General features: G+C 37.2%; 1 protein-coding gene across 3 annotated transcripts in view; it reads right to left on the bottom strand.

The window, feature by feature from the left end:
- Nucleotides 1-23,119, bottom strand: part of ARHGAP15 (Rho GTPase activating protein 15) — a 331,196-nt gene that overhangs the window by 121,657 nt on the left and 186,420 nt on the right. For all 3 annotated transcript variants that reach the window (XM_052792286.1, XM_052792285.1, XM_052792287.1), the window contains 2 exons: nt 16,678-16,800; nt 7,497-7,595 (listed from right to left, as the gene is read on the bottom strand). In XM_052792286.1, the coding sequence (XP_052648246.1) occupies nt 7,497-7,595; nt 16,678-16,800 (222 nt within the window). The remainder of the gene's footprint in view (nt 1-7,496; nt 7,596-16,677; nt 16,801-23,119) is intronic.

Genomic DNA, 23,119 nt, shown 5'->3' with positions numbered 1-23,119 from the left:
GCAATAAAATTACACAAGGCATGAATTTGGCCCAGGCATTGTAAATGTTACTCTGGTGCACACTGAGTGTCTGCTTGTTGTTACTGGCAAGGCTTAAAATACAAATCCCCCTTTTTTTCATAGAAATGGATACATTTCTCTGGAACAGATTAATCAATGAAACAGGTATCAGGTAACTATGACAAAGACAGCAACTGGTTCAAATGCCTGCCTTTTAAATGTTTTTTTCTTCTTCTAACTAGCTTACGGTCTCTGCTTTCAAATGTTTTAAATATATATTTATTCTCTCGTTTGTGCATTGTCATTGCAAGGCTTTTATTCTTTTTTTTTTTCTCCCTGCTGTTGTCTCCTTTTCTCTAATTTGTCTTGTATGCCCTTCCGTGATGTTTCCTGTTGACACTTCTTGATATTTTTTCTAACTCAGAATGTGGCTTTCTAGCAGACACAGAGGCCCCAGAGTGAATACCCTTCAGAGCCAATTCTGACTTGGACCTTGCACAACGCTATTAACTGGCTCTTACTCTAAGAAAGGTGGCTATAGCAGGATTGCCTGAGCCTGAAGACAGAAATGGTTGAGGAAAGCTTGCCAATATGTTTGCACTAAATTCAACCACCCTTAATTTCCACTCAAAAGAAGAATTAAAAAAAAAAAAAAGCCCCAAACATTTTAAATCACAAACTTGCAAGGGCTTTTCTCAGAACTTTGTTGTTTTATATTGCATTCATCTGTACATTTCAGTTTATGCTTGTTGGCTACTTTCAAGTAAACATAGTTCAATGCCCTCAGAAACAGTTTTCTTCAGCCCACTAGAATTCCCTGGAAAAAGGCTTTATCTGCTGAACTGCTGGATATTTTTGTGTGTGTGCAATTCTTTTTTCCTATCAGTTTGTTTTGTTTCCTTTTTTTTGTTTTTTTCTTTTTTTTTTTTTTAAATTCAGTGCATATAAAAGTTGGGAGCAGAAGCCTCTTTGGAACAAGATAGAATCATAAAAGACTTCAGGAATCTCATCACAAGCTAAACAGTACAAATTGCACATTCTTCATGGAAGTATTAGCTTTTAGTGCGTGCCTGGATCCAAGCATAATAGATTATCCCAAAGTGGGAAAGAATGAACAGTACAAAATTAGCAGAACTGGGAGCTCAGATCATTTGGTGGAGCAATATGATCTCTGTACTTTCAGGGTACTGAATTCTAAAGCCACTGGAAACAGTATGTAAAATTATATCAGAGTAAGCAAGGAAGCATGTGTAGGCCTGGGAGAAGGAAAAAAAAGTTTGGAAAATACCTTTCCAAAGGAAAATAAGTACTGAAAATCAGTGAATGAGCTTGTAGGAAACAAACTGCTACTCGCGAACAATTTCTTGCTCCGAGGGTAGAAATATGCTAAAAGATATGACAAAGAGAAAACACAAATAAAATACATTTCAGTGGTTGTTCGGGGGCCAAGTGCTGTTGGAGAATAATCCTGCACTCAGACAGAAAAATAAAACTGCACAGGATAGGTCGGTCTCCTGAGGTTTCCCTTCTTCTCAAGGAAACCTTGCCAGAACAAATCCTTTATGCCACCAGCTGATGGGTTTGGTCTAATCGTGCTGGGAAGTAGCCCAGGAACACTGTACATTTAATGGAAGCTCAAAGATGGTGGTGAGCATACTCTGGCAAAACTACCCTGTACTTTCCGACTGCCTTCTTCAGGTCCTCAGGAATGGGAATGAATTATTTTTGAGAACCAAATACATAAAAAAAAAAAAAATTGCTTAAGCTAAACACACCCTGGAGGAGCAAGTCGCTGAAAACAAATCTAATAATATGGAATATTACAATATATAGAGGGATATAAACTGCTAGAGGTTGTATATAGTGGCTGTTAATACATACCTTGGCTGCACAGGCCTCCTGTCTTCTGCCATCCTCACCGTGCTCCTATAACCTACTAACTACACCCTACCATATATAGTGATCCCAGCACGGGAGTCATCAGCTTTAGGAGGTGTTTGGGATTTTTTTTTTTCAATTCTTCTGCAGTGTTTTCTTCCATTAGAAAATGAGATAGCATTAAACTGTTTTAAAAACTCACTTTTTCCTAGCTATATAAATATATTCACAATACTTTATATTTTTAAAACTCATTTCCTCTTTGCTGAACTCCTTGAGATAAGTGAACTCTCCTCTATGTAAACTTTCTACCAGAATACTGACTACCTTTTAAGCGGTATATGATTTAGAAGGTAATGAAATATCACTTTCTTTTCTTTTTTTTTCTTTTTTTTTTTTTTATAAATAGGTTTTAAAGTGCTTTTAGCTGCACTTTAGCTTTTAGATTAAGAGATAAAACTGATGAAAGGGACACAACCTTCTGTCACAGGGCAGCATGGCATTTGGGAGGTGAGGTAGTTTAAAATACCATTTTTATCTTCATTTCTCTTCATCAGGATGACTGTATTTCTTTATTACATCCCATAAGGTACTTTATCTTTGCCCATAAAGACAATTTCTTCCTCAAACCCTGAATGTTCTGCAGTATGAGACTTTGTGTGTGTGCGTTTCTGCAACGATATTATGCGTAATCAAATCGCAGCTACGAACATTAAAGCCAAACTGAGTCTCGATTTCAGGTGCTTTGGCGTGTCAAACTTTGGACACCTTTGAGAAATCTGATTTTCAGAGAGCAAGCTCTTAAAATTTCTTTCAAAATCACGTCTTTTTAACGTTGCACAGCCAGCCCCTAAGTGCCTAATAGTCACTTCTGAAGTCTCGCTAGCATACCCGCTCCTACCCCAGCAGCTCAGCCCCCCAACCCAAGAGCCCTACGCTCAGGGATTTTTTGTCATTGCTCTTATTTAACATGATTTGTTCACTGGGGCTCAGAGCAACGCAACCCAGTAAATAATACATTGGACAAACAGAGAAGATAACAAAAGGAAATAGTTAAGGTACTATAATAATTTTAGCCATTCTTTTTTCAGGTCACTATAATCTGCCCAAAGATAACTAATTGTTCAAAGTAAACATTCCACTCCGACCACAAAAGGAATCCATTACACAAACATATAATTCACAGTCATTTTTAGTGGGTTGTAAACAGTTTGGAATGAGCATAAAATGGGACAAAAATCAAAGTGAGCATTTAGAAATGAAAAAGTGTTTGCTACAAAAGGTCAGTCCCTTTACTTGGCAAACTATGTAGAAAAGCCTGGGAAAATGTTGAACACACAAGCAGTAAGGGAATTTTAAAGCCAACAACCTCCCTGTTTCTTTAAACAGACATCGGAACCTATAACTGGATCCTGTCAAACAAACGACAGCAAAAAAACATAACAGCTGCTAAGAAGTAAAGTTGAAAGATAAAGTTTTCTGAGCTAAGAACCTTCTCAGAAGTGGACTAAAGGTCTTTCTTAAATCTTTAAGCAAGGTTATGGATCCCAGGGTGGCTTTTAGGCATTGAATCAAATATGTAATTTTGTGTATCATTCCTGTCAGAGCATCCTGTGCTCCAAGAAAAGCAACAGAAAACAATGTCTGCAATGTCCAGTTTAGAATGGAAACGGTACCTGTAATCATCAGCTTTGCTGCCTGCAGTGTCATTTTTCAAGTCATTTAGGCTGATTTGAGAACACTAACTTGGTTTTGGGAATGGAGGGAGAAAATGAAGGACGTTTCAAAAGAGGGATGAAAGTTAAATTATATTTCCCTGGAGCATTAGTACTGTATTTCTTTACAAAACCTGAACTACACTGGATACCCTCGGTAGGTTTAGGAGACTGACTGCTCAGGGTGTGTCATTAGACACAGAGACAAATGATCATCCCTGCAAAAGAGTTTAGTATCAGACTGTTTTCACACGATAAAACACTACTATGAGACGTACTGGATGGCATTTTGTTTAGGTGCAATGCAGACTGATATTTTTTTTTTTTTTTATGCGTTCTACTCATGCCTTTCACATATTTTAAAAAAATGCAAAAAAAAAAAAACAAAACCCCAAACCAGCCAGGACTTTTAAAGGGTCGTGTATAACAAAATAAATAGACGACTCAAGAAATGACTGGAAATAATATCTGGCCTAGAAACACCAAAAAATCTTGCAATGGGCCCCACCCTTGGCAGGAGTGCACAGCATGCGAGTTATAGTACACTGGAAGGCTTGTCCCAGGCTTTCCTTGCCGCACCGCTCAGCTCAAGGTTGGGGCTTCCCATCAGACACTTTCTGGGGACAAGAAAAAGGGTGGAATGCAGATAGAAAAAATCAGGTCAACAGATAGCCCCACCTACATCCGAGGTACATGTTGATGGCAAAGTAAAAGACTACGTGGAAAAAACAAGGAACACGCTGTTCCAAGAAAAACTTTTCCTCCAAGTCCCCGAGAAAGTAGAAAGTCAAGAAATGTTAGAAATCTTTGAGTAGCCACTGTATTTCTTCAATCTGATCATTGCATGGTTCAGAATTACTCTCTTATCCTCACCAGGTCACATCACATACATGGGAGTGTTTTTCTATTTAGGATATTGCATTAGATACCAAGGGTGCAACGCTCTTTGCGTAGATACTATTGACTTCAGCGGCAGAGGTCTGTATAGCTAAATACTCGGGACAAGAAGTTCATAAAAAATTATGAATAAATAAATAATACAGGAAGGAAAAAAACCCATGAGCTTGCTTAAAAAAAAAAAAAAGTCAAATGTGACAATTGCCTTGCAAGTTTACAAGAACGGGCATATTTTTATTGTCTCTCTTTATTAAAATCCACTACCAGCTCTGCAAGAAGGCTGAGTAAATGTAGAAAGACCCTCTGATTCCCATTCCTGTTTCAGTAACTACAAATAGGAGAAGAAGCTGAAAAAACGGAATCCACTCTTGAACAAGTAAATCCTTGTCAGAGAGAGAAATATGCATTTTGGTGCGAGAATTTTTAGACCAAACCTTATAAAGCACCTCTGTCCTGAAATGGTGAGTAAGCAAACAGTAGCCTAGGGGATAAATGACCAAAATGTGATCTAAGTTGCAGCAAAATAATTTCAGACTAATTCCTTTGATTTCAATGTAGATATTAATTTAAAATAGTGTAACTAAACAGGAAATCTTGCCAACAGTTAATGACACCCTCTACATTTTTAATCTGTGGGAGAATATTACTACAGTTGGCTATTGTATGTAACCTCATCTACACAGGAAAATGTACTAATTAATACGGTTTATTCAGATCACTGCTAGACTTTCTTTCTGTGCACGGTGATAATGTTCTAAAAATCAGAAAACCAAACAGAAAATCAATAGGTAAATAATAATTAAACCCACGAGCTGATAAATAAGAACACAACCGTTCAGCAAAGCATGAATGTTTTGTAAGCAACATTTAGGGTTAGTCTCCTAAGGTCTTTTTTCCTAATAATCCTTTATCTTGAACGAAGCACGCAAGTTAACATTTTTGGTACAGTTACAGTATGTAGATGATATATTTTCTAAATAGGAAAAAAAGCTTTTCTGCAACAGCCAATATGCCAGCTGTACTGAGTATCTAGGCCATCTTACTAAGACTATGAAAGTAAACATACAGTTTTCATTAAATGTGCCTTTCCCATAATTGGTACATAAGTATTTCCCATGACTCTGCAGTTGAGTATCTTGGCTGGAGGCATATCTGGCCATTAAGAGGAGGGCTTCAGATCTGTTGAGTCTCAGCCATGCCGGGAGACTTGGCACCTCCACATACTGCTTCCTAATACCAACCCCGGTATAAAATGTCATCAGAAGCTTGCATAAACATTGGACTTAGCTTCACATAAATTACTGCTGTCCTGAGATAGTTTATGCCAGAACTTAGTAAAAACAACACTTCGAGTAAATAGAATGTGAGTAAATGCAAGCATCTTAATCCAAGAAAACGATAATAGAAAAAACTGTATATCAAATATAAACTCATAAATACGGTGATAAAATGAAATTTTTATCTCGTGCCATATGATTAGCTTTTATTTACATATTAGGCTAACTAAAATGGGGAGACTTCTCTAAGTCACAGCAAGTTTGGAGGAAACACGAGAACAATAATGCAATACTCCAAAGAAGGAAACCCTTGGAAGAAACACTCATATTTTCATTTTCTTCCGTGAAAATTTCTCTGATAATCACACAGCTAATAAACATCTAGTAAGGTTTCTTGGATTTTTCTATTACAGCTCAGCAGTGCAGAGACTTCAGGCCTCACTTCTTCTGGAGGAGAGGTCAGATACCACAAAACATCTATGAATTATCTAGTGCATCTTCTGGAGAACCTGTGCTAAGATCGTAACCGAACAGTCAATTAGACATGTTCTGCATGGCGTGGCATTTTTATAATCTAATCTCTGCCTTTCCTTTTCATGTTCTGAATTTCTCCTCACAATTCCTCCTCTATTAATAGTCACTTCACACATTTCCCCCCTTTCTTTGTCTCTTTCTTTATCCAGCCTTCCTCCAAAAAACCAATGCTACTATCTCCCCCTACCGAACGATCTCCAGTTTGTTAGTCTCTGACTTCCTGCCAATCATTCTGGGAATAATAATATCCCAGTGCTCTCTTTGCTGTATAATTAAAGCATGAATTTCCCAGAGTTTGAAACTCCAGGGTAGTTTTATTGCACCTTTCACTATAAACCCAGGTAACAATGATGGAATTAAAATAGCTTTTTCCTTTGTGGTTAACGGTCTAAGTATCTTTTTATTTTTCATTGGTTCTCTTGTTCTGAGACTCCAGTATATGGCAGCGACAATGGGTTCACCCAGCCTTATTCTGAAAATAAATTTTCTATCTTTTGCAAGATATATGTTTCCCCAGATCCCTGGAACAAGTTGTAAACTTGTAACAGATGGTGATGAAGCCTCACATTTTTATACAATACATTTTAAGATTCTGCATCTACCGCATGTACCTTCCAAAGAAAATGACCTTCAATGAGAGAAGATACACTCTGCAGAAAGGAAGGCAGGCAACGGTGTTAAGTACTTCTTTTTTATACTATGAAAATCCTTCTTCTTAATCAAAACTTTTTAATGAGGATGAATACTCATTCCAATATTCTTACAATATTATGGCTTTTTAAAATAACTGTAAAAATTAGACACCTGCACGCATTAAAAAAAAATGGTCACACTAGAATATAACATTTATTTTGGTTGAATACAATTCAGGACTTAGGAAAAAGCATTGGCATTACACTCACCAGAGACTTCAGAACGAAAGTTACTGACATTTTATTGATGTTTAGCATTTGCTTACCCAGAGAAAGACTAAACCAACAACATGTCAAACAAATTATAAGGAATAATCAGCATGAATGGGTTCTATTAGTGTCTTATATAAAGAAAATGAAGATACAGAATGTGATATAGTTCAGTTCATAACTATATTATAAGTGGAACTGCTTGCCTACCCTGGCAATTCTAGCAGAGTTACAAGGTTAATGTTTTGATTACTAATAGAGAAAAAAATAGTGTCAAATATTAAGGTACTCACCTCTTTTTTCAACAGCTTTTATACACAGTCTTACAAACTGGGGGACTGTAGATTTCTCGTGTTCACAAACCAAGTGCAAATGGGAGCCAAAAATTTGATCTACGTTTGAAAAAAAAGAGGAAAATACATTAAGGCATATTAGTAGTAGTGGGATTTTTCTCTCGTCTGAGCTTGCATGTTAATTAAAATCTCAGCTATCAAAGATGGACAGACAAAGTTGGAAACAAATCCTTTTTGAGTCCTACAGGACATTGGCTTCTGCCACAGAACCAAATCTCTCAATATCTGCTGCCCGTAGCACTTGGGTACTTTCCCCTGGGTTCAAGTTTCAGTTGCCATTTACACCTTCACCTTGACCTTTTTGAGGCTGGAAAGTCTCTGGAGTTTGCTGGGACCTGCCATAAAAAAGTGAAGGCTGTTCTAGAGATAGAGCTCCATATCTTGTTGAATCCAAAGTCCTACATGATAACTGTTGGTCCAACCCTGAAACTCATATGGTTGGGTAGCCTGTCTCTTCCATGCATACAGAGATTCACTCTTGCCATAGAGTACTGTAGGGCTGCAGGGGTTTCATTACTTTAACTCATTAGGACTTAATACAATTTCATCTCATCTTTACAAGAGGCTTTTTTATCATCAAATTACCTGTTTAAAAAATAGAAGGTCCTGAATGTCTTTGGATGAGGATTGCATCTTACACCAAGTTTAACTTCTGATTTGTGTTGTTTCTTTGATGAATAATCATTTAACTAGATAATGTTACCTTTTAGTTTTTACGATTTTAAAGTTTTGATCAAGTTTGAACATTGATCTTAAAACATATTTATATAAGCAGGTTAAACTCTTAGGAAAACTAATTAGCTCCCTCCACCTCATTTCCACTCTGTATATTTGAGGAATTCTGAAAAGAGCAATCAGTAATGAGGACGTTGTCAGCTAGAATCAAAATGAATCAAGCAGATGAGAGAAACTACTCAATAGGAGCCAGTTAAATGCTCAAACAATGAGAGTGTACTATGCTCATTTCTCCAAAGAGACAGTCTCCATATAGCATTTCAACAGAGTACTACATTTTCAAAATTGGCGTAGAGGCCTTGAAAATTTTTGTGTAGATAGCTGAAGGGTGCTAGCACAAGCCTGGGCTCTGCACAGCAAACCCAAAAAGCACGTTCCCGTGCAGAACAGCAGGAGCTCCTGCTGTCCTCTACGGTTCCCATGGCACTGGATGTTTCCTCCATAGCCGGTCCCACCATCTTCCACCATAACCAGTGCGAGTGCTTCTTCCTCCGAGCAGCGCGCCTTTTTCTCACCAACAGGCAAAACCCCATTTGTTTGTTTTCCGCTTTGCAAGGAGCTTCGCTTTCCTATCGTTAATCACTACTATTTCTTACCAAGCTTAGATTTCAAGAGCAACTCGATTGCCTTTTCTTTCCTAGTACCCCAGAGTAGGGAACAAGCAGGGAAGCAAGGTGGGGTGCATGGAACGGTTTGGATTTCTTGATACGTAGCAGGGAAGTTGATTCCAGCACCTCCCAATGCATGTGATCTGCATTCTGGTAGAGTACATCAAAGCCTGAATTTAAGTTAGTCGGAGTTTCGGCTGCAGAAGGGATGGAGGACTGGGTTCACAGAACTACGCTGAAGAAGGTTGTGTGCATGTGTGGCGTTAAGCATTAGCGAACAGTCTGTTACATGTTTTGGGGTTATGTTTCTGACAAAGCACAGTCTGGTTACATTTTCTTCATAAAACATTTATAGCTGCCTTCAGTGGTAATTATATATACAGAGATTTATGATTAAAATGTACTAGCACTTCCTCTTTTGACATCTTAATTGTTTTTTAAAATTTTAGCAAAGACCTGTCAAATTCTTTGCATAATATGGAATGGTCTCCAATGTAAATTATGTTAAAAAGAACTAAAAATGTGTCTTATTTAGTGGACAAAGACACTTGTAAACAATTTCAGAAGCAAAACAGGCAAAGAACTAAGCTGTGTTTAGATAGCAATACATGAAGAACTGAAACAAAATTAATGCATGGGTGTTCAGCAGCTTCTCTTCTCTATTACAAACTATAAGCAACTTACAGGTTATTTTGCAGTTACTCTTTCAATCCCCAGTATGAATGCAGAATACTTGGTATTCCAGGGAAGAAATTTTGAAAAGGCTGGAAACTGTTTTGCAATTCTCACCTAGTCCATTGTTTCTTTTCTGGGTGCAGAGTCTGTACCTTCAGCAAAATGTTTAACCTCATTTTATATACCTTTCAGTATATGGATATGGTCACATTCTGTATCCTGCAGTAAAGCTTTAAAACACCTCTTCTTTAGAAAATAGGCCTTCAGGATTTTTGTCTTGAATGGAAGGGGCAGCAAATCAGCATTAACAGTTGCTGGGCATCAAAAGAGTCTATGGTAAAACAATGACACACAACGGCTTTGGATTTTTTTTTTTCCCCTTTCTAGAAATTCATGAGTATTTATAAGTACATGATGTCATGAGTCATCCAAATACTCTGAATTCTGGGTACTCCTGAACCGCAAACTCCGTGACTCTCTCTGGTCAATTGATTTTTTGCTGGATCTGTTTCTGTACATAAACATGGGAATGGCAGTAGTTACACTGCCATATTTACACTCTTAGAGGTCACAGGGATAGTTGAGGAAAACTCAGTTAAGATTTGTTTGTGCAGCATTTTGAAAACAAGGAATTATAGGAATGGCAAATTACTAACTTTTGTAAACTAGATTTACGTGTAACTAAGATTAAAATATTACTTTCATATTCTTTTATAGATGTGTATATGTATTTTAAAACTAGTTGAAGGGGAAACTATCCAGGACATTTTTTCAAAAAATAAGAACTGCTCCCAAAGGGGTAAAAGAAGCAAAAAAGCCCTTGTTTGATTTATTTGTGATAAGGCCCTTCAAAACTTCATTTTTTACGACTTGAAAAAAAAAAAAAGATGTACACAACACTCCTAACCTCCTGTTATGACAGTTTATGTTTCCTATCCAGCTTATTTAACTCAAATGCCTGGGAAATAGACACAATTACCACCTTATGGAATGCTACTTAACTTTAAATGCTCCCCTCTGAATAGAAATCCACTTTATCTTCTCAGAGTTATTCCAGTTTCTCAGGAATTATTTCCTCCATAGGCTCCTGAAATGCTCTTGTTTCATCATTTAAAAATTTAAACTAACAATTGTTCAGAAATATCTTTTATTAGAACAAAGGCAATTCCCATACAGTGGATTCTGTTCACAAGAGCTCGTACAAAGGAGCTGCATACTATGCCCATATACAGCTTTAATCATTCACTCTTTCAGCTGTTATCAATTTAAAACCAATGAAACTCCCACACTGAGTCCATTTGAGCAGTCAATTTTAATATCTTGGGGCATCTGTAGTTATTCTGAATTGGCTGCAAAAGCAGAACTAACAAGTTAAGCTCTAACCATAAGTCTACATCAGGCTGGTAAACCATACATCAAACACAGACAGTTAGTCAATACTGTAGTATGAAAAACCAACAAGCGTTTTTAAGAAGAGCAATATATTCATAATACGTTTGGTGGTATGGTTTACATTACACATCCCCGATATCTGCGCACTAAACTTTCTATTTAAGATGGTGGGGTGTGTGACAGCTTTGCACATGGATATAAAATGAGACACCAGAAGAGGAGGGAATGGACATTCGCAAGTTGTATAATAGAAAATGATGATTACAGCCGCAACGATTGCTCATTCTGGTGAGCTGCAAGTTTTCCCTGAGCCTGACAGAGCTACTTTTTTTTGAGTAGCTCTCGCAGGCTGCAGCAAAGCCACTAATTCTGAGCTGCAGAAACCTAGTCTATGGGAGACAATACTTCGGGAAAAGAAACAATTAAAAAAAAAAATCACTAAAGCCACATCCTCACTAAGAATGTCATTGTTTAACTGGTTTTGGTGTACATGGATGAGATGTGGCCACACTTGGAAGGAACTCATACTTCAGTGTTTTTTATTAAAAAAACAGGGAAGGGCATGGCTAATATTCCCATTTCTCGCGGAGAAGCTCAAATTCTGACACGAGAGGAGAAGGTACAATGGTGTGATGCCCAACTTTTTAGATATCTAAGTAATTCAGTGCCTTCCAGGAACAGAGTTAACCCTGCTACATCTGGATTTTGAACTTCTGGACTACCAGAGCTTTGTATCAACATCTGTTTGTTTTCTGTGTATCTGTTTGAATGTTGGGAGGGAAAAGGAGGAAAGAGAACAAAAAGGCAAAATAAGAGAGGAATGTACGGAGGGAGGGACAGAACAGTAGGCACCATAGCAGTGAATTTTTTGGAGAGGGAAGAGATGCAGTTACGCCACATTCTGAAAGGTGACTTCTTCTAACTGCTCAGTCTGTAGAGTCAGACATATTAAGTCAGACATTAAAATGGTGCTGATCCCAGACTGGGGCTCCAAATAATGTCACGACGCTTTTACAGTAAGTGGGCCAGGTCCTCAGCTGACTGAAGTCAGCGAGGTTGTCAATGGAGCTCCTCTGATTTATGCTAGCTGGGAATCTTGCCAGTCCTTTTAACTTGGAGATTTACTATATATCGTTGATCTGTGGTGGTCATCAATTTAAAAAAAAAAAATTACATTTGCGAACAGTTACTATTAAGTGGCATATGAGCTGCCAGATTTGTTTCACATTCTCAGAAAAAGGGAAAATAGAGAGTACTACAGACACTGGTCTCTTTTAAGAAATTATGGTGTTTTACTGGGGACAATAGCTCATTTGAATTCAAAGAGAGTGAGTCTGCTGTACTCCTCAAAACAGGTCTCCAAAAATGAGATATTTTAAAATTAGCTGAATTATTTCTGACCATCATGTCAAGTGAAAACATCACTTCATCCAGTGTTTGGCCATCCACAGGATTTGGGAAACGTACTTCCAAACGTCCATGTAGTGGTCAAAGAAAGAAAGAAATACCCTTGTGACCCACTGTCCCTGCAAGTCAAAGGAAACTTTTCCTAACTTTCCCTAAGTTATTATGGGCACCAGATCACTTGCTTAATTCCTGCATAACCCAGAAGAATTACAGAACTCGCCAAAGGTAGATCTTAATCTACTCTTCCAGACTTCTCATGAGCATTACACTCCTTACACTGAATGACTCCTAGGTCCATTGAGACATATGAGACAATAAAGACATTTTCCCTTGTCTGGAAATAAAATGGTTGGTGATCTCTGTGCTGCTATCTGCACAACCACCAACATATGCTGAGCCCTGTTCTATAGGCTATCAAGCCAAATCACAGCTAGTTCCTTTCACTAGCAATTGAGTGGCTTTTATTTTCATCTTGAAACAGTTGTAACCATTCCAATTTTTATGCTGTTTTGGTTTTTGCCTTAACTTAACTTACAAAATAAATTCAATGAAGTTCCTTCGGTGTCTAGCTTTTGAGAGAAAAACCCCACCCCAAAAGAACCTAGATTAATTTATTGCCAGCTGCATAGCTGCATTTTCCTCATTTCCCACAGTGTCATTTATGTTAAATTGTTACTCATGCTTTTTTACCATTTACTGCATTTTGTGTATTTTGTGATAGTCTATTACTAACACAACCACCATAGCTTTAAAATCACAGTTTCACAGAAGCATTTTTTTTCTGTGTGTGGACTAGAAAGGCTCAGAAATCAGGAAGTTAGCAGGCCAATATCAAGTTGAAGGTTGGCAATTCATTTTGGGTAATATTAAATCATGACAAAGCTCAAACATAAAGATCAAAGTTCAATTATAGACTATAAAGTAGTTTTAAAAGAGAAGATTTATATATTATTTTTCTAGCATATTAGTGCAGATTCTGTAAATTCTGAGAATATTTCAATCCCGAGGAACTGAGGACCCTTGCCCTAGCGTATAAATTTGAACACAGTTATTCTCGAAATAACACCGTTAAAATGGCAGACATGGAACATGCCTCTTATTTACAATTTCTAGGTTTGCGTGTATGTGTGGATATATATATATATATGTACATAAGTGTGCATATAGACACATACACATTACGCAAAAATACCGTATTAGACATCATCTCAAAACCAGTTCGAAATGCTTCTAGACCAAAGATATTTTGTGTAAGCATATGTGAGATGGAACGAGGACTGACGATCTTCATTAGAGCTCTCACTGGAGCATGAAAAGCCCCAGTCACCAGCCCATCGCGATGAATGGAGCCAATGTGCTGTTCCCATTCTGGCTTCTTTTATCCAAAGGACTAGAAAGCAAATGGGACAGCGATGACAAAAATAACTTTTTGTCATGTAAAGCGTCGTCGCGTCTTCATTTTCAGATCGACACGCAACTAACATTTACACGTTGGTCTGCTACATTTCCCTGTCTGATTATTATCCTCCTACTTGTTATTCTGCTCATTTGTTAGTGAGGATAGTTGCTACATTCTACATAAACAAAGTTTTGTTAAGAGTTAAATGACAATCACATAATTTCTAGATTTCCTGATAACAGTGTTGGCAGAACAAAGTACCCCAGGAGATCAAACTGTTATTTAATTTTGAAGCCTGTATTCCCAAATTTGGTTAATGCAGAGAAATGTGTTGAGTCTTCTGGCCAAGTGTGTACACATCAGCGACTAACAGCACAGAACTGTGTTTAAGTGAACTTACCACCTTAAAATGTATTTACTCATGACTATAATTTACGTGTTAAATTTATTGGAGTCTTGGTTCCAATGTGACATACAATGTAAAAAATCAATATAGATTTGAGAGCTTTATAGTGCCCCTGGCAAATATGAATAGCACTTGATGAAAAGTGAAGGTTTTCACAGCACCTACAGTGCCACTGCATTGGAGTAATTAACACCACACGCTTCATAGATATTTATATCAATTCTTCACTAGCACACAGAACAGCTCTTTGTCAAAAATTCGGTACCGAGATGTCCTGCAAGGCTTTAGACACACTTTTATTATGAGCCCCTATTTTAAGGGATTTACAATTCTGACAGAAGTATTTCCCTATGGGATAAAAGTTAGTATGCATGTTCTCAGAGCTGGAGGAATTTTTTCTTGTAAAAATTGGTTAACATTTTTTCCCTTAAGAAACGAGCAAATAAATAGTTTTGAGAGGTTTCTGCAACCATTTAAGTCACCTTTAGAAAAATAAATAGATGCATCTTATAATACAAAATTTGGCAAGCTTTTCATTTTTAATCTGGATGATTGCATTTTGCGATTTAAAAATATTCTAATGTGAGCCTAAAAATTAACATTTAAAAGTGGTTTCTCTATAAGCACTGCAACTGCATTTTCATAACATTTTAACAGATTAAGGGATAAACTCTGGTGAAGACAATGAAGGAACCTTATCAAATGAGCATTTCACATAGACTTACCGTAGATTGGAATTAAGCCGTGCTAACGAATCCTGCCTCATTTGCATGGCCAAAACCTAATCCTAATGAAACTTCATGGTAGATAACTAACATGTTTTCTTCATGGTAACACTAGTTTGGTAATAAAACTGTGCCGGGTACCCATTCTGAATTACTGTGTCGCAAATCGTGCGTCTTTGTTACCCATGGAAGACTATCCCAGGTAGAACCAAGCTATGTTTATGAATCAAGAGCTTAATGCAACTGTAGCCAAACCCCAATTCATCTGGCTTTCCTAGAGAGATATGTTAGAGGATGGATTTGAGTTATGCTAATGAATCTGGATTTGTTAGCAGGGATCACATCTGATCCCTATGTAACACCACAGGAGATTCATCAGGCACACTTTATTAAACTAAAAAAAACCCCCTTAAATCCAGAAATTAAAAGACTATAAATTACTCCTCTATTACTGTAATAACTGAAACAAAATAACAAGATGCATTCATATCCCACCCTCAACCCACAGAGTGCTTCAAAGAGGCAAAACCCTCCAATGTATTGAAATCAGATACTACGAATGTGTAAGGAGAGATCCTGAAGGGTTGCTGTGTGAGTGTGCACACCTCGCACACATATATTTATGTATAAATGACATTTTTTAAAAGGTTTCTGTGGCAGTTAGAAGCAGAAGCCCATCACTAAGGCACAAAATGATTTCATAGAATGAAGACTTCCTTACAGTAAGCAACACTGAACTGAACATTTCTGCACGTATCTAAACCATAAGAACTTAATTCATAAAATCTTCTTCCTTCGCTTCAGACATGGGCCCAGCTGGTGTTTAACTCTTGTGGCTGCTCGAGCTTTTGCTGGCTGGGGTCAATCTCTTGGCTCAGGACAGACAAGTTTAATGCGCACTAGCAGCACCCCTTGCCATTTTTGACACACCACTGGAAAACTCACACTCCGCAGATTGACAGGGGCTGCTGGCAAAATGCCTCTTTCTAGTCAATTTGCATGTGCAGTTGTGGGTTTCACACATAATAATTTGGGAGTGCGTAAATTTTTAAAGCATTATTCCAGACAATATTTGAAAACATGGCTTTGCTCGGTTATTAGTGGTCAGAAGCTACTGCCTTCAAGTTAACTACCAGCTTCTTAGCAAAACGCTTACTCCTTGGATAAACTAACAAACACGTTTTATCAAAGAAACAATTTTTTAAGGATATGTGAAAGTGATGGCTGGGCAACTTAGCAAGAAATTGGAGTAGGAAAAAATCACGGATTCAAAGCATTTATTATTCACTGGCACGTATTTTAAATTGTTAAAAATGTATTTTGTTGGCGAGTTAGAAAAATCATGAGAGAAGACAGCAGAAAGTATTACAGCCTACCCTAGAAAACAAATTAGTCAGCACAGCATCTGAAGTTCTTATTTCGGATTCTAAAATACAAAACCATATCAACATTCTTTTCTTAAAAAGAAATGGAGTTGTGCAGTATGTTGATTTGCAATGTGCGTGGTGAGTGCCTGTGTTAAATGGAGGGGTTTCTACCACGTGCACACCAAAGCAGAAAAATTGAAGCAGTACTCAGATAACACAGAGATAGATGTAACTATACGTTGATTTTTTCTTTACAGTTCAGCAGCACAAGTTTTATGAGATACAGCAAAAAAAAAACATATCTAAGAAGTATTTGTCCAATGCACTTATTCATTTAACTGAGAATGAGAAAATAATTTGTGAATTTTTACTTTTTACTCCAAAAAAGTGTATAAGACTGAACACACCTTTAATAAGTCCCTTTTCTTGCAATGTTTTCAAGGAGGGTCGTCGGGAGATGAACTTCTTTAGTCTGCTTTTAACTCGGTTTCTGTCATTTGTGTCAGAGGCACTGTAGTTCAGTCTGAAAACTAAAGGAAATCAAAAGAAAAGGCTTCAGTGAAATTATATTTTTAAACTAATAGTAGTTTACTCAAATATCCTTAGAAAATAATGGCCATAGCCACCCTAATAAAATCACATAGTAGGTCAGCAGTGTAGCTGGTTGGATAGTACAAACCATCTGATTAATACTTTTATGAATAAACATGAAGAGTTCACTCTGCTGGTTATTCACAGAGTTGTATTATTTATTGCCCATAAGTATTGGGATGGCGACCGGTTTACTCATGAAATGTTCACGAATCCCACAAGTTTCACACAGATGATTTTTCAACTCAAACTCTGGACTTAACGTGTACTATGCACTATTAGCTATATACTACTTGTTATGAGAAAGGATGGATGGTTACACCACTAGTGAAGGACCGAATTCTCTTGCCAAGATGGATTAAGCGTTATACATATATTTAATACAGTTGTAGAAAACATGGCTATATGCCATGAAATGTGTGCAAGATGCATTAATTTATGGAAAGAAAAGTATTCCTGTCCTAATGATTATATTTTATTATATTTAGGCATTTACCAAACTGAGAAACATTTTGAGCCCAATTTATTCCTGCTCTGTGTCAAAAAGACATAGAACGCAGCTGCAGAAAATCCCCTGGAGAAAGTTTCAAAGGCATAAATTTAACTTTTTCTCTGCTGAGGTGCTTACAGGGCATCATCATAGCTATCAAAATAGGCAGTATTAGTAGGAAGGAGAAACTCAGCATGCTCCAGAAGCCGCAGAGATGCCATGGGAAGACCTTCTCCAAAGCTTTCCCTGAACAAGTAGATTTTTAAAGTTTTCTAACAAATCACCTGAGCCTCACCACCCTTGAATAACCCTTGTCCCATGTCCTGGGTTCTCTCACCCTGCCCATTCCCCCAAATGCTGAGCAGGCTAACGGGGCTGCCAGAGCCGCACAGCCTTCCCTGGCCAGGACCTCCAGCTGAGAGAGGGCTGGCTTCTATTTCTGAAGAAAGAAGAGCTTTCCATCTTTTCTTGAAAATCAATCAATTAATCAATCCACCAAAACACAGTATTCCCCACAAGCTGAGCTCGCAGGAGTTGCTCCATTGTTCCTTCGACAGAATTTCTAAATAGTACCCCGGATAATTTAGCTGCTGTTACAGAGATGCTCCCTAACGTCCCCATCCAGACTGAATCTCCCCTATAATGCAGTGATCTTCACATAGAGGATCCAAGGGAACAGAGAAAACAAAAATAAAATTATGATCAATATTATCAGGCTATTTTGTAGCAAGAAGTTTTGCATAAGTGATAAACAGAACCAAAATGTTTAAAGGTGCACAATTATAAAAACAATGGCAAGCTAAAATAACTGGTTAAGCAACAGTAACAACCCTGGAATATTGTGGTTTACATTACAAATCTGATTTTAACAGCCAAACTTATAAAATGGTTTACGCTTTGCTGTTGTCAAGGGAGAAAAACTTGCCAAATTGTTCATTTTAAGTAAATAGAACATAGCCAATTAAGGAAAGCAATATTTAAACACATGCCTGTGATGATCAGAGCATAGTTTGCTTCTGATTTCACTACTGATTTTAACAGAAGAGTGCTCCATTTTCCCACAGCACTAAAATGACCCCACACATACTTCCACAAACTAGTAATCACACAGGACAAATAAAAGGACACTTTACTGGAAAATACACAGCTTGGTACAATAATCCATCACTTATGAAAAATAGAATTCACATTTTTTAATGGTAGCATTCTTGGAGTGATGTATCATAGAACATAAAGATTAGCATTCAATTGATGGTTGGTGCTTTTTTAACTTTATAGTGGAGGACTTTTTGTTCGAAATTGAGCAACCCTTGGCAGGGACAGGCTAAAATTCCAAGTCACTTGGCTGTGCTATAAAAAGAACAACAAATGGATGTTTCTAATTCTGCGCCTTAATGGTACTTTGAAACAGTGAAGTGAATTGTATTTAGTTTGGGGAATCTCTTGTTGCTTAGGGTCATTCTGTCCATAGCGATTCATGTTTAGGTTTGTTTTTTCCTGACTTACAGTGAAGCTTCCCCAGTGCAAATGATGCAGGAGTGAAAACATCTCTTAAGTCACTTAAGATGCCTGCCACATTTCCCATTCTGCAGGACTCCGAAGCGTTTTATGCCCACTTGAACTACATGCTTAGCTCTGAGTATACACCAGATTTGTTAGGATATTCTAACTGAAACGAATGTGGTCATACTGTGAATGGTAGGGTAGGGGAGCTATGACTTGACAGCAGGGTAAAGATCCCTCTGTTTAGAAAGATGCATTAACCCAGCTGGAAGTTTTATACCTGAAACAGCAATTATGGTGTTAAAACTACATCTAGAGGTAGGAATAATTATTGTCATGGATACTTATGTATGTTCTATGTTGAGTTGTATAACAGATAGTTAAAAACAGCAGCAAAGCTAATTCTGATGAATTTCTTATTTTATTCTATTAAATGTGTGTGAGTCACCAGAGGGAAACTCCAAGCCTCCCAGAAATTCAAGGGTTTAGATAGCACGTTCCAAAACCAAGCTTAGCCAGAAATATTCTTGTTGGGATTTCATTTAGAAATATTCCTTCTCTTGCCAAACCATTCTTCTCGCGATATCCCCAAATTAAAATGACTTTGATATTATATTTGGAAATACAAAGAGGACCAAATGTTACTTCCAAGAGAAAAAAAAAAAAAAAAAGGTATTTATAAAACTCAAAAACCACAATAAATATTTTTTGGAGTACCTTCCTTTTTAAATTTCAAGTTCTGGATTTGGTCAGAAGAATCCTCCATGAAAGAGAGCTGGCAAACATCAAGCAACATAAAAAAGCGGAAAGCAGTTCCATACAGAAATAAAATAGGACATTTAAGGACCTAAGTACAAAATAATAGGAAATAGAATCTACTGCTTGTTCTACTTACGCTCCCTGGTATAAACTGCATAGGTGTGCCAATTGATTCATTGTACTGAATAAACTCATATCTTCAATCTCTGAAGCTACTCACACTGACATATCCACATAAATGCTTCAGAACCGACACAAAACAGAAGGATAATTCCCCTCCCTTTGCACAGACTCCTCAGTTAAGTTCTTCTCATATCGCACTTAGAACTTCTGAGACAGAAAAAGGAAACACATGCTTGCTCTTGTTGGGTCAGGGCCTTTTACAGTACATGTAGAGGGGAGCCCAACAGAGTCCGATATTATGCTAAATTTTTTCTGCCAGCACAAGTGGGTGCAAAGTCATTTCAATCCAGCAGCAAAAACATAACCTGAATACTGGCCGACTTTCACACTTGGCTGGAAATCAGGTTGGACCCTCAGATCTAGAAGAGCATTTCTGATTACTTTGGTCACTTTATTTAGTCCCTATTTATCCCACAGTTGGGAAAGGTATGAAGGGACAAATGAAAAAAATGGCAGGATCTTTTCCTCAGACAATTTGCTCTAGAATTAAGATATATTAAATTACAACAGCTTTTCATTACACTAGAGAAGTGTAATACAGATTGGATACAAAAAGAAAACAGTATAAACACATCATTAAGCATAAAAGAAAGAACACATCTTTGGCCCTTAATGTTGGATAGCACTGTTATAATATCAGCTGAATTAGGAAGGATAACTGTAGGCTAAATTCTCGGAAAAAAAAATTGCGCCAAGAAAAAACTGACCTGTCTGTTTTGGGGCCTATATAAATCCGCTGAATATTTATTCAGTGCCACAACTCTAGCCTTAATATTCCTAAAACCATATAAATAACAGGAATATCATGTAAAACCACACAATAAAGTCTGTACAAGAGTTTTCACCCAAGAAGACAGGTCGAAGGAAAAAATTAATGCATTACCTCCAATCACACAGTTCTGCAGAAATAGTACCATCAGAGTCAATGGAAGTTTGAGATGTACAGATGAAGAATTACTTGCTATAATTTAATGCACTAAATTGTATGTATGATGCAATGAGAGTAAACATACTATAATTTAAGCAGGATTAAGCAGCGGCTAACACATTTGCAAGGTGAAGTTGCAAAAGCCTTTCTCCAGGGTTTTGGCATGGCCACAACTAAAAGAACCAGGTAAGGCTCTAACCTTTTCAGGGCGATGATCAAAATTTTTATGTGGTTACTTTCTGTGAATTTAGTCATGTACCTAGACAATATATTTCTAGCAGACTGTTTTTCCTGGGTGTGATGTTCTGGGCAGAGCTTGAATGATTCAGGAAGTAAAATGTTTTAATATGTTCTAAACAGCTTCATATTTTATTGGCAAGATTTTGTAACTCCATATAATATGATCTCACATTCCTTCCAATGACTTTTATTTCACTCTTAATTTACAAAACATTTCTACATAATCCCAAGGGTTTACCTATGATTAATTCCTGCCAGGTACAGTATATCTGAACACTTCTAACGTGTTGAAAGCATTGGTTTTTGAAGAACTATCCATTAATGACTTTCTGAACTGTGACAATGGATATTGACAGTGCTTGTCAGACTAAAGCACTATTGATTGTCTCACATCATGTGTATTGCAAAACCAATTTCTTCCAAGTACCTCTTCCTAACTGAAATACATTATTATGATGCCTATCTGTTTATTATAACACCCAAAATTATCGTATCTAATTCATTTGGATGGAAGGGGCCCATACAGCATGAAGAGCAGCAGTGGGAGTGGATAAGGCATTAAGAGATTCAAATAACTTTACATTTGTACCTTCTCTTCCATCAGACTTGTTCTGCCAGAAAAAAACCTACAAGTAGTCTGGACCGTGCAAATTTTTTTTTTAATACATTTGAGGACTTTCAAATTTCAGGAAGTTCTTAGAAAAGGAGATGAGTTGTAGTATAACGATAACCACCCATAAACTGAGATTTAATAATTCTTTTCCCAAGGAATACGAAAAGTGACAAGCTTGACCATTCAAAATACAGACTACACTGACCAAAATCCTAGCTGCAACTCTCTTAAAATACGTGTGAACAGATCCATGGGCTTAACTGTGTTCTCTGATGTTTTAAACTAATCATTTTCTTAAGTGCTTTACAGACTCACATCCAGAGTCCTCAGCAGCATCTTGAAGGACTGAATCAAAGCTGAGATGGCAAAAGGGGAGGTAGAAGTAGGTCTCTCTGACTTTGGATAATGAAAGTGCCAGTCTAACAGCTAAACTATCACATATGTGTGAAAATATTAATTTAAAGGAATTAATTAGTTAATTAATTAATTTCGAGTAATGGGAATGCTTAATTGCTGAGTGTCTCATCCTCCTGAAGAAATATATCTTAACATGCAGAGGCGTATGACTATGCCTACATTCCAGGAGACACTGTAAATTAAGAATATATAATGACTCATGACTTCAAGTTTTACTGAGTTTCATTTGAACTCAGAATTCAACATTTTTTCAGATTTTTTTGGCCTACAGCAGATGTGAAACTACTGCTAGTCCTTTAAGGAAGAAGCAACATGCATTATCACCTATATAAATGGTCAGTTTTTCAACCAGCACCAAAGATTTGCGAGTGACAAAACCAAGCCCTCGCCTCCTTCCTATTCTTTGCGATGCTCTGAGATGGAGTCAATAAAGTCTGCTCACTAAGGATAAAGAATTCACTTCACCTACTTTATTGAGCTAAAGACTTTTGTCAGCCAGCCTGTTTTATCCCTTAGTGAAACTCCTGGCCAGGTCTCATGAGTTATCCTCTTGCTATAATTACTATATCATTTTTGTAAAAGAGTAAAACGAGAGGCAGATACATGGTCAGCTTAAAGGCACCACACAAACACTTGGTGGGGAAGATGCAGGAATCGGGCATTCCCCTAATCCCTATCTTTATGATAAGTTTTAAAATTACAGATTTTGTAACTAGAGAGCATAGACCCAAGAACTGCAGCATCAGGTGACAGAAAGGGTATCACCGGCTGGGAGATGCTAGGAAGATTTTGATGACATGGGCACCGAAGGACCTAAAGTCATTCAGGTTTATGGTCTTAAACCAGATATTTGCCACAGCAAGTATATCAGCATTTACAAATGTTTATGAAGCAAGCTCAGAAATAAACAATAGGAAAAAGAAAACAGTGATTATATAGCACAAATAACTTTTCCGTAATATGACAGCCTAACAACTTAAGTGCTCGGTAGTGTCATTACACTTTGTGAAATTTGTGTGCATTAGCAGTAAAGATTCAATAAAATGACTATATAATTCGTATTTTGCATCATGCTTTTATGCATATAAACTTTTAAAAAATTTTGTCTCCCACTAATAATAAATG

The sequence above is a fragment of the Harpia harpyja genome, chromosome 7 (genome assembly GCF_026419915.1).
Source record: "Harpia harpyja isolate bHarHar1 chromosome 7, bHarHar1 primary haplotype, whole genome shotgun sequence".
Lineage (NCBI taxonomy): Eukaryota > Metazoa > Chordata > Aves > Accipitriformes > Accipitridae > Harpia > Harpia harpyja.
This window is presented reverse-complemented; position numbering and strand designations above follow the sequence as displayed.